This window comes from Cnephaeus nilssonii, assembly GCF_951640355.1.
Source record: "Cnephaeus nilssonii genome assembly, chromosome: 5".
In the NCBI taxonomy this organism is placed as follows: domain Eukaryota; kingdom Metazoa; phylum Chordata; class Mammalia; order Chiroptera; family Vespertilionidae; genus Cnephaeus; species Cnephaeus nilssonii.
Window position 1 is genome coordinate 7,648,494 of NC_137076.1, and position 12,197 is coordinate 7,660,690.

The following is a 12,197-nucleotide window of genomic DNA, read 5'->3' on the forward strand; positions in this document are numbered from 1 at the left end:
CTAAGAAAAATGACCAGTCAGAAATGAAGAATAACTAGCAGAAATAAAGAACAAATCGTCAACAATAAACATCAGATTATAGAGAAAGCCAAGGATCAGATCAGTGAATTAGAAGACAGTATTTAAAAATCACTCAATCAGAGAATCAAAAAGAAAAAACAAACAAATAAACAAACAGGACAGCTTATGGGAGCTGTGGGACACCATGAAATGTAACAATATCTGCATCATAGGAGTACCAGAAGGTGAAGAAAGCAAGCAAGGACAGAAACCGTGTTTGAAGAAATAATGGCAGAAAACTTCCCTAACCTGGTGAAGGAAAAAGTCACGTAAGTTTAGGAGGCATAGAGAATCCTAAACAGGCCCACGCCCAGACACATCATAATTAAAATGCCAAAAATTAAAGACAAAGGTAGAAAGAGAAAAGCAATTTGTTACCTACAAAGGAACTCCCATAAGGCTGTCAGCTGATTCACAACAGAAACTTTACAGGCCAAGAGGGATTGCCACAAAATATGCAAAGTGATAAAAAGCAAGGACCTACACAACCAAGATTACTCTACCCAGAAAGGCTATCATTTAGAATCAAAGGAAAGATAAAGAGCTAATAGTTAAAGGAGCTCATCACAACCAAACAAGTATTATAAGAAATGTTGTCCAGCCAACATGGCTCAGTGGTTGAGTATCGACCTATGAACCAGGAGGTCACAGTTCAATTCCTAGTCAGGGCACATTCCCCAGGTTGCAGGCTCAAACCCCAGTGTGGGGCATGCAGAAGGCAGCTGATCAATGATTCTCTCTCATCATTGATGTTTCTATCTCCTTCCCTCTCCCTTCCTCTCTGAAATCAATAAAAATATATTTTAAAAAATATAAAAGATGGGTTAACAATGAGATCAAGAAAGAAATCCAGTCCTGGCACGAGCAGAAGCTGGCCTCGGTTTGCAGCTTGGTCTCTCCTGGACACCTCCAAGCCCAGCACAAGTAACAGCCATCTGCAGATCACTTTGTAGCTCATGCTTGGTGGCCCTAGGTAGAACACATGTGGTGGCTGACCTTAGTCTGCACCTCTCAGGAGGCTTCAGAGTCAGTGCACTTGGTAGACAGCTTCAGACCACACTGAAGCACCACCCAACCACCTCCACAAGTCACACACTCAAGAGGAAGAATCAGTGGGCACCAGAGCCGCACCAAAGTAAGTCCTACTCTATGTGGTTGGCCCCTGAACAGCTGATACTCCATGGTGGTCACAGCCAGTCCTTACAGTTAATCAGCCTAAGAGTAAAACCCTCCTAGTGATGTGCCAACAGCAATCAAGGCTCAACTACAACAGGAGAGTGTACACACATGGGGTGGGCGGTTGGGTGGCAGCAGTGCATCTGGATTGTCCAACTATGCCTTTGGACCCTACAGAACACCTACATAAGGCCGGGAGATGCAGCCGCTATACCTAATACATAAAAAGAAACAACGAGGCTGCCAAAATGAGGAGACAAAAAAAACATGTCCCAAATTAAGGAACAAAATAAAAACCCAGAAAAAGGAGATGGGCAATTTACTAGATGAAGAGTTCAAAACACTGGTTATAAGAATGCTTAATGAACTTAAGGGAAGAGTAGATGAATTTAATGAGAAATTGAACAAGAAATAGGAGGCATAAAGACAGAACTAGAAAACAAAAAAGAACCAGTCAGAAATGAAGAATACAACATCTAAAATGAAGACTACATTATAGGGAATCAACAGTAGAACAGATGAAGCAGAGGATTAAATCAGATATCTGGAATATAAGGAAGCAGAAAACACCCAATCAGAACAGTAAAAAGAAAAAAGAATTAAAAAATGAGGATAGTGTAAGGAGCCTTGGGCACAACTTCAAGTATATCAACAATCACATCATGGGGATCCCAGAAGAGAGAAAGCAAGGAATTGAAAGCTATGTAATAAAAATAATGGTGGTAAACTTCCCAAATCTGGTTGCCTAGCCAGTGTGGCTCAGTGGGTTGAGCACTGTCCCTTGCACCAAGAGGTCGCCAGTTTCTGGTGAGGGCCCATGCCTGGTTGTGGGCTCAGTCCTTATTAGGGGGTGTGCAGGAGGCAGCGATCGATGTTTCTATCGCTCTCTTCCTCTCCCTTCCTCTCTTTCTAAAATCAATAAAAACATTTTAAACAAAAAAACAAAACAAAACACTTTCCTAACCTGGTGAAGGAAATACTATAGATATATAAGTCTAGGAAGCGCAAAGAGTCCCAAACATGATGAACCCAAATAGGCCCACACAAAGACACATCATAATTAAAATGCCAAAGGTTAGAGATAAAGAGAGAATCTTAAAAGCAGCAAGAAAAAAACAATTAGTTACCTACAAGAGAGCTCCCATAAGACTGTCAGCTGATTTCACAACAGAAATTTTTCAGGGCAGAAGGGAGTGGTAAGAAATATCCAAAGTGATGAAAAGCAAGGACCTACAACCTAGATTACTCAACCCAGCAAAGCTCTCATTCAGAATTGAAGGACAGATAAAGAGCTTTCCAGCCCCCCAGGAAATGCCAAAGGGGTTTATCACCAGCAAACTACATACAATTTTAAAGGGTCATCTTTAAGAAGAAGAAAAAAGATAAAAATGATGAACAATAAATGGCAATAACTACATATCTATTAACAATTTAATCTAGCCCTGGCTGGGTAGCTCAGTTGGTTAGAACGTTGTCCTGATATGTCAAGGTTGCAGGTTTGATCCCTGGTCAGATCACATACAAGAATCAAACAGTGAATACATAAATAAGTGGTACAACAATCTATGCTTCTCTCTCTCTCTCTCTCTCTCAAATTAATAATAAAAGTATATATAATTTTAAAAAATTGAACCTAAAAAACAAAATAAACAAGCAAGCAGAACAAAGTAAAAAATTCATGTACTCAAAATAATTAAACCTTTTAATACTTTCGAGTGACAAAAAAACAAAAAGTAAACATTTAGAATGTTAGCATAGAGGAAAGAGGACGGGAGCAGGGGAGGGGGTGATAAGAGGAACTAAGAACGTAAGAGAGGTGTCTGATGACAGTGTGTCCCAAACTGAGGGACAGAATGGATTCCTCGGTACATGCAGCCAGAGAGGTAAGGGCAGAAGGAAACAGGCCACCAGAGGATGTGGCATGTGCTGCAGCACTGACCCAGCTGTCAGGGGCTTGGCGCTGTCCAATAGGTGTCCCAAGCTGGAATGCTGGTGACCCTTGTTAGTTACGAAAACAGTTATTATAACTGCCACTTGCCCTAACTTGGAACACAAATCGCTGCCAGCCACGCGGTGGCTACAAGGGTCGTGGTTGTGAAGAGCAGGGATGCTGGGAAGTGTGGCAGGTCTGAACAGGCACTGTAAGCAAGGCGTTTGCAGAGAGAGGGTGGAAACAGAGGGGCCAACTGTTGGGGCTTCACAGGTTAGCAAAGCAGCTGCTCCTGACCCTGACCTAAGTGACAGAAGACGGAAGACTAAGCAGCAGAGGCCCGGGACGTCAGGAAAGGTCAGGTTGGGGGATTTCTTCACAGCTCAATCGGCTGTTTCAGATGACTGGCCACTACCGCGTGCGCGCGCGCGCGCGCGCGTGGGGAGAGAGAGAGAGAGAGAGAGAGAGAGAGAGAGAGAGAGAGAGAGAACAAAGAAATGAAGCAGCCACAAGAACAGCCTTTAATAAATAAAACAACAAACTGGTCACTGACACACAGGCTGAGTGGAAATAAACAGATCAGAGACAGGAGTCAGACCTGGAAAGTATCTGTAAGGGATCCCTAGTACAACCTCCCGGCTGGCACACTGGGACCACACGCAGCTGGCCAGGAAAGCGGGGTAGTCGCCAGGGAGGCCATGTTCCCCAAGAGCCACAGACGGTGGACTTCTCAGGAGCCACGCAGGAAGGCTGACAAATTCTTTAGACGGCAGAAGCGGGGTAGCAGACTGCCACCGGCCACTCCCATTGTTTCCCCTTTCCAGACAGGCCTTTCTCTTGGTTATCTGTTCCTGCTCTGCCCTGGGATGCTGGGTGGGACGGGTTAATGCGAGAAAGACAGCAGGCCTTCTGGTGCAGGCACGCGGCTTGACGGAGTGCTGCCACCGCCCAGGGGCTGCGGACTTTGAGGACGCAGGGACTGGATGGCCTGTGTGGTAGGACCAACCATGTCTGCCAAACATTTACCCTCTGCTTCCTGTGACGTGTAGCTGAGGAAGGACAGTTGCAGGCGCCCTGCCGCTGAGCAGCCATGCTGAGCTGCCCTTTTCTGTGGACTCGCAGGAAGGATGGCTGCCGCTTATGTCCAGCTTGAGAGAAGAACCCCAGTGCTGACCTGCTTTTCTTCCCCACCTTCCACCGGCAAGAATGGGGACATCCGGAGTGGCCCTGAGAGCTGGAGCTGCCATTTAGCCTGGGTCCCTGACGACTGTGTGAACAAAGCGGGTCTGAAATGCTCTCCTTGGAAATAACTATAAGTAACTAGGATACAAACTTCCATATTTTTAAGCCACTCTACTTTAGGGTCTGCCAAGTTTTTACAGTAGTTTAGTTTCCTCTAAAATATATGTCACATTATGTCTACATACTCACCCAAACCAGACAAAAACATGAAAACATTAAAATAGATAATTTGTTAGGAAGGTGAAATTGTTTTTTTTCTTTTCTCTTTTTACTTTGGTTTTCACTATTGCTGCTATAATGATGACTAGTGACCCGGTGCATGAAATTTGTGCACATTAAAAGGGAATTAATTAGAGGAAATATTTTAATATTGCTATTTGCCCTTTCTCTATAATAGAAGTGTCAGAGATGAAAGAAAATTAGTAAAATGTATATGAAAATCTTCCTCCTGTCAGAGTCTGGGGCGCGCCATGGAACTAGAGTCAAGTCCCTGCCCACCCACGTGCACCTCGAAATTGTGCAAGAACCAGACCTGGCCGGCCCCACCCCCATCAAGCCCTGCCAGGTGGGGGGCGCGGTTTCAGGTTGCCTGGCCTGGCCCAGTGCCACAGCCTCAGGACCCTGCTTATTGCTCGTTAAGGCTCATTACGGGAACTCGGCCTCCGCTGTGGGCACAGCCATCTTGTATTAGGGGATCCCTGCCTCCGCTGTGGGTGCAGCCATCTTGTGTTACGGGATCCCTGCCTCCACTGTGGGTGCAGCCATCTTGTTATGGTGTGATGGTCAATTTGCATATCCCCTCTTCATTAGATAGGATGAGGTGATCGTTTTAAAGAGACAGGACAAAATAACAGTTTATTTGTACTGCCTGCTCTCACACTGTCTTTGACAGTGAAACTGAAACCACACCCCCGGAAAAGGAAGTGGAGTGGGACTGTTTTGGTAATAAAAAGGAAACAGAACTTCAAAAAGCTGTTTTGAGAAGGACACAGAATGGCAGCTTCCAGACTCTGCCCCAATGGATTCTTCCTGGGCTGGCTCCCTTCACCACGCTGAAATGACAGGTGAGGCGAGCAGCAGACTGCTCACTGTGTGGCCTGCAGACTTGAAAAGACAATACAAACTTCTATCCTTAAACCACTTCTCAAGCACTCACCCTCTGAAGCAGAGGGACGGGCGGCAGGGAGACGGTGAGGGCGCCACAGGCACAGCTGTGCCCCAGGGGCACGTGCTTTACCCACTCAGCTCGGTCCTGTCATTGACGCTTTCCCCATTTTATAAACTTTTCTAGGGGTTTGCTGGGAGACTCAAATAAAATAAATACCGTGACATGGAACAGGGCCTAGGACACTGGGACCTCACAGATGTGCCGATTCTCTCCCTCTGCAGGACGGATGCGAGAGGACGGAGAGGCAGCGCGGGACAGCTCCACGCTGCAGGCAGTGGCAGGAGCCCAGGCTGGGGTGGGGACACAGAGCCTGCTCCCACCTGAACTTTGTGGAACATCTGCAAGTTGATCGCTTTGACGTCTTCCAGCTGCTGGCGGAGGGCGACGAGTGTGTCCTGCTTCTCATGGGTGTCCTTTTCCAGTAGCTTCATTGCAATTTCCATTTCAGTTTTCATCCCAATTTGTAATTCCAGTTCTTTTTCTAGTTCCTTAAAAGGATGGGAACAAGGACAATGTTACTCAAGTAGAACAAAGAAATAAACTTAACAGAGGCTGTCTTGGGCAATATGCAAAATATAAGCTGAAAGCCAGAATAGATTAGGGAGATTTTTGAAAAGTCTGTCTAGAGTATAGCTAGATGACGTTTTCCCCCTTTTCTTATTTTACAATGAAAACTGGCTTTGCATCAAGTCAACGGAAAGCTGGTAGGTGGCATATGAGCCTGGAGTTCTTGCAACCATGTTCTTCAAACCGCAAGATCAGAATACATGGTCTGAAAGAACGTGTCTGTATTTCAGTGCTAAAGCGATTTGATGTTCAAATGTTAGAACTTCTGGAATGATTTACTGGTTTATGGCAACAAAGGTGAAACCATTTTGAAATGGTTCTGTCCTGGGTAACTCAGGACTCATGTTTTCCACATCCATGCAAAGAAGCAGGTGCAAGAACTGTATTTAATAAAAAACACGAGGCCCTGACCGGGTGGCTCAGTAGGTTAGAGCATTGTCTCGATATGCCAAGATTGCAGGTTCGATCTCTGGTCAGGGGACATATAAGAATCAACCAATGATAGCACAAATAAGTGGAACAACAAATCAATGTCTCTCTTTCTCTAAAAAAAAAAAAAAAATCAATCAATAAAGAAAATAATAACAAATAAAAATCACAGGCACTGACTCAGATGGGTTGGGAATAAACAGACCAAGGCTCTGACTGAGGGAAGTGTATGGTCAAAGAAACCACGCATCTGATTTCACAGCAATCCCTGGAAAAGGTTTGTAAAACTGGAAGAATGTGACAGTGCAGACCCCAGTGGTAAACATGACCTTTTATTCTCTTTTAAGGGACGACTGTGGGCTGTCTGTGGGTGCCCGCGGGGTAAGCACGCCTGTGGGAAGTGCGAGGAAATCACTGGCACGGCTTTTGGGGAACCTTTCTGAAGACACCAGGCTCGCACACTCACCAAATGCACTTTCTTCTCCTCCTTCAGCTGCTTCCACACGTCGCTGTACATTTTGTCCAGACCCTGCCGAGTTTGCTTGTAAGTCTCCAGCTCAACCTTTGTGTCCTGTTTTGTTATCTGTATCCAACAAGAGTACCGAGAGAATAGGTTTTATGGGAAGCAAGCCAACTACAAAGTATTTAAAAATACACCATAATTTTAAAAAATGTAGCACAATTTCTATTTCTTAAGTATACACTGAGTAGCCAGATTATTATGATCTCTGAACGCATGCACTGGGCCTCTAATGTATATATTAGAGGCCCGGTGCATGAATTCGTGCATGGGTGGGGTCCGGCCAGCCTGGCCAGGGGGAGGGGACATGGGCAGTTGACTGGCCTGCCTTCTGGTCGAACTCCTGGTCGAGGGGACAATTTGCATATTAGCCTTTTATTATATAGGATATACACTGAGTGGCCAGATTATTATGCATTCAGAGATCATAATAATCTGGCCACTCAGTGTAATAAAAACAGGTTAAAATTTTAGTTATTTTGAAATATCTTTGAACTCGAGGATCAGAACAAGTCAATACATTTTTTAAAACTTTAAAAAAATATATTTTTACTAGGGGCCCGGTGCACAAAATTCATGCACTGTGTGTGTGTGGGGGGGTCCCTCAGCCCAGCATGCACCCTCTCCAATCTGGGATCTCACTCAGGCCTAAACCAGCAGTTGGACATCCCTCTCACAATCCGGGACTGCTGGCTCCCAACTGCTCGCCTGCCTGCCAGCCTGATCACCCCCTAACCATATGGTGGCCATATTGTGTGAGGGCATGAGGGTCAATTTGCATATTACCTCTTTATTATATAGGATTGATTTCAGAGAGGAAGGGAAAGGGAGGGAGAGATAGGAACATCAATGATGAGAGAGAATCATAGATTGGCTGCCTCCTGCATGCCCCACACTGGGGATTGAGCCCGCAACCCAGGTATGTGCTCTTTACTGGAATCAAACCTGGGACTCTTCAGTCTGCAGCCTGATGCTCTATCCACTGAGCCAAACCAGCTAGGGCAAGTCAATACATTTAAAAAAAAGAAAATTTAGGTTCAGAAAACAAATTTACTTCTCTTCCTTTTTTTTTTTGTTAATCCTCATCTGAGGATATGTTTCCATTGATTATTTTTTTAGCGAGAGTGGGGGAGGGAAAGACAGAGAGTAACATCCAGGTGAGAGAAACACATCTATTGGTTGCCTCCTGCATGTGCCCCAACTAGGGCCAGGGCCAGGGAGGAGCCTGCAACCAAGGTACGTGCCCTTGACTAAAATCGAACCCGGGACCATTTGGTCCACAGGCAATGCTCTATCCACTGAGCCACACCAGCTAGGGTGAAATTTACTTTTCTTTAAAACAGAACAATCATTCCTAGTGGGGAAGGCCCCATTCAACTCACTATTCTGTGTTTATTGAGCATGTTTTTAGCACTGGATGAATTTTGAGAAGAATCAGATATGATCTCTACCTTTAAATTATCAGGTGAGCAAGCCAGCAATTCTACAAAACAACAGATTCTACAGAGGAGGGAGGCGTAAAGAACTGTGGGGACACGGGAGGAGGGCCCAAGCCCACTGATGGGCACTGGGGATGGCATCACAGAGGACCCGGCTCAGGAGTGGAAGCTGAAGAAGAGTGAATAGGAACTTTTGTGTGCAAAGGCCCAGGGGCGGGGAGCAGGGTGCCTGGGCAACCCAGTGGTTCGACTGGCTTGAGCGTGACAGAGAGGCACAGTGGCAGGAGGCACTTTCTATGAGCTTGAGATCTGTGATGGACACGTCTGTCCGAGTGAGAAACATGCCAACTGTCAGGTCAAGTTCTCACCTCTACACTCTTCTCACTTCTTTCACGAATTAATTCATTTTGTTCTCTTAATTGTTGCTGTTCTTCTTGAAGTGAAAATATCCGGTCTGTTGCAGCTGAAAGCTGATTAAGAAAGATTTTTATATTTCTTAACATCAAAATGAATCTGTTCAAATAAAATCTAACATTTGGCACCTTTACAACCGACAATTTATTTTCACATATCAGATATTCTATTTATCTACCATCTATCTATCTATCTATCTATCTATCATCTATCTATCTATTTTTGGTTAATCTTCACCTGAGGATATTTCTTCCACTGATTTTCAGAGTGGAAGGGAGTGGGGGAGAAGGAGGGAGAAAGCAAGAGAGAAAGAGAGAGAGAGCGAGAGAAATGGTGATGTGAGAGACACAAGTGCCCTGACTGGGGTTGGGACTGAACCTGCAACCCAGGTATGTGCCCCTAAAAAAAAAAAAAAAAAAAAAAAGATAAAAAAAAAAATAAACAGGTATGTGCCCTTGTCCAGGAATCGAACCTGCCGCTCTTCGGTGGGCAGGCTGATGCTCTAATCACTGCACCACACCGGCCAGGGCTGGTCATATATTTATTTTATGTCCTTGTTTTGAATGGGTAATACATTCACATTCACAAAATTCCAAAGATATAAAAATATATATATGATAAAAGTCTCTCCCACTCCTGCCTCTAGCCATCTCTGCCCTCTCCCCATTTTCCTGTTTTATAAAAGTGACAGCATACCACATAATGGGGGGCAAAGATTTACGGATACAAGACATCAGAAATAGCTTGAACATCAAAGAAACAGTTTAATAAGTTAAAGTGGAAGCATACAGTAGAAATGTGTAATGACTGAAATGTTTACAAAAGCTGTTAATAATTTGAGAACATTCTTATAAAACCAACATGAAAATAAAATAAGTTATACAGTATTTTCTCACCACTTAAACAAATCTACTGTGTTAAAAATGCTTAAGAAATATATATACCACATGATAAAAATAGCTGTCACTTAGCCAAGGGATTATGTTTTTTTCTTCTGATTCTTTGTTCTTTTCCGCTTTTCTAGCCAATGAACAAAAGGATGTTGGGTCAGAGAGGGGAACTAAAGCACCCTGGGGGAGGCACCACCACACCGGAGGAAGACCTCTTCCTCTCCTTGAACCACTTAGCGTTTAGAGATACATCCGCGGAGCCTCCTATCCCGCTCCTGAGCGAGCCTGGAGGGAGGCGGGAGGCTGGAGCAGGAAGACGTCTGCCCTGGGGCCCTGGCTGTGCTCTTAGCAGCATAACCTACGGGGCCTCGATGCACCGAGCTCTTCAGCTCTTCGTCAGGGCGTCTAAGTTCACTCGGACTCGCATCCGGGCCTGGGGTCTGTGAGCACAGCAGCTGTGCCCCAACGAGAAACGTGGCGGCTCTGAAGGAGGTGCACGTTGCTACAAGGAGGACACAGGCAGAAACACGAGCTAACGCCCGTTCCACTCTCTGAAGGCGAGCGAGCACGCCACGAGGAGGTCTCCTTTTCCCAAACATTTTCTAATACAACTGTTTGCCTTTGAAAAAAATAACCCAGTCATTTCCTTTCAGAAGGTGAGTCAGCCCCGCTGCCAAGCAGGCCCGTGTCCGGGAGAACGACCGAACCTGCTGGCTCTCCTACCGACTACCACCCCGAGTGCCTCCCCAGGCCGCCGTGTGCGGCACGGCTGTGGGTCTTAATCCAACGTGCTCTCTACAGCAGCGTGAGGGGGTCACCATCCCGTGTGGCCATGAGGACTCGAACACCTGCCCCTCAGCGGGGGCCCGAAGGCCCAGCCACCCAAGGGGCAGGCGAGCCCGTTCCAGGCGCGGCCGGTCTCTCCTGCGAGGCCTGCCTGTGAGGGCGCCTGCGAGTCTCCCCCACACAGATCGGCTTCGCCCAGGAAGGGTTTCAAGCGGGTCCGTGCCCTGCGACTCTCATCTTGGCTGTAACTCGCCTCCACCTTGGGGCGGGGAGGGGGGGGGTGGTTTCCGCACTGCGGCTCCCTCTCACAGCCCTCCTCCTCCTCAGTGAGACCTGGTGGGGACATCGGAGCAGCCAGGGACCGCACCTGTGGAGAGCCTCAGAAAGGCTGAGCACCCCCTCTTGCTAACAGGAGACCGATGTGTCCACCAAGGAGGCTGCCAGGCAGCTGGCAGCAAGCTGTCTTCCTCGGCTCAGCCCTCCCTCCCGTCCTTTCACTCTCTTCCTAGTGAGAAAGCAGAGCAAGGCCACACGGGGAACCCTGGCTCCATGCTTCCGAGAGGCGACACCCAGGAGTGGGCGGGCTGCTGTCCACCTCGGAAGAGCCTGAGCCGGCCGGGCAGCAGGGAGATGAACCGCATCCCAGGAAACGGAGAGGAGAGCCGCTCACAAGGAGCTGAGCTTCTCCGGGGACGAGGATGAGAGGCCTGGCTCAGGAGCAGATGCCCTGGCTCATGGGAGCCGTCAGGGCAGAACACACTGGGAGGACGTGAAACCTGAGAATGCCTGTCCCACGTGCAGCTCAACCCCAGGTCAGCAATCCAGTGCCAGCAGCAAGCAGCTCTGGTCGGGGGCACGGACGCACCATTTCCTTAACCTCAGGCCGTGCTGTTTTAAGAATTTCAATAAGTTACCAACCTCTTCTTGAAGCTTTGAATTAGTCTTTTCCAAGCCATCTATCTTGGTTTGAAGATCCCCAACTGTGCAGCTATAGAAAACACAATATTAAGAAAATGTGAACTTACAGAAGCCGACTGCCTTTTCAACCTGTAACAACGAGAACAGTGATTCCGATATTTCCTGCAGGAAGTGGAGTCCAAGGGCCTCCAATGAACTCGGATGACAATTCTAGGTACACATGTATGTGTGTGTACTGTACACTTGTTAAAGAGTGTTCAATGTTTTCTTCCCAACACAATAAATGGGAACTAAAATGCATTGGCAGTCAAATATCTAATGTAATATTCATAACAAGACACCGGTACTTTTGGGTAGTAGGATCAAAGGTGATTTATAATAAATATTGTAATACTTAAAAAATGCATACTTTTATTGATTTCAGGGAGGAATGGGGAGGGGGGAGAGATAGAGAGATAGATAGAGAGAGAGAGAGAGAGAGAGAGAGAGAGGGAGAGAGAAACATCCATGATGAAAAAGAATAATTGATCAGCTGCCTCCAGAACGACCCCTACTGGGATCAAGCCCACAGCCCAGGCCTGTGCCCTGCCTGGAACTGAACTGTGCTGTGATCTCCTGGTTCATAGACTGACGCTCAACCACTGAGCCACGCTGGCTG

At 46.5% G+C, this 12,197-nt stretch overlaps 1 protein-coding gene across 1 annotated transcript in view; it reads right to left on the minus strand.

Annotated features, from left to right (window-relative positions):
• RUFY1 (RUN and FYVE domain containing 1) overlaps positions 1 to 12,197 on the minus strand; it is a 62,566-nt gene that overhangs the window by 18,234 nt on the left and 32,135 nt on the right. Inside the window, exons 8-11 of the mRNA XM_079772778.1 lie at positions 11,540 to 11,609; positions 8,900 to 9,001; positions 7,039 to 7,155; positions 5,897 to 6,064 (exon numbers count right to left, since the gene is read on the minus strand). Of these exons, the coding sequence (XP_079628904.1) occupies positions 5,897 to 6,064; positions 7,039 to 7,155; positions 8,900 to 9,001; positions 11,540 to 11,609 (457 nt within the window). The remainder of the gene's footprint in view (positions 1 to 5,896; positions 6,065 to 7,038; positions 7,156 to 8,899; positions 9,002 to 11,539; positions 11,610 to 12,197) is intronic.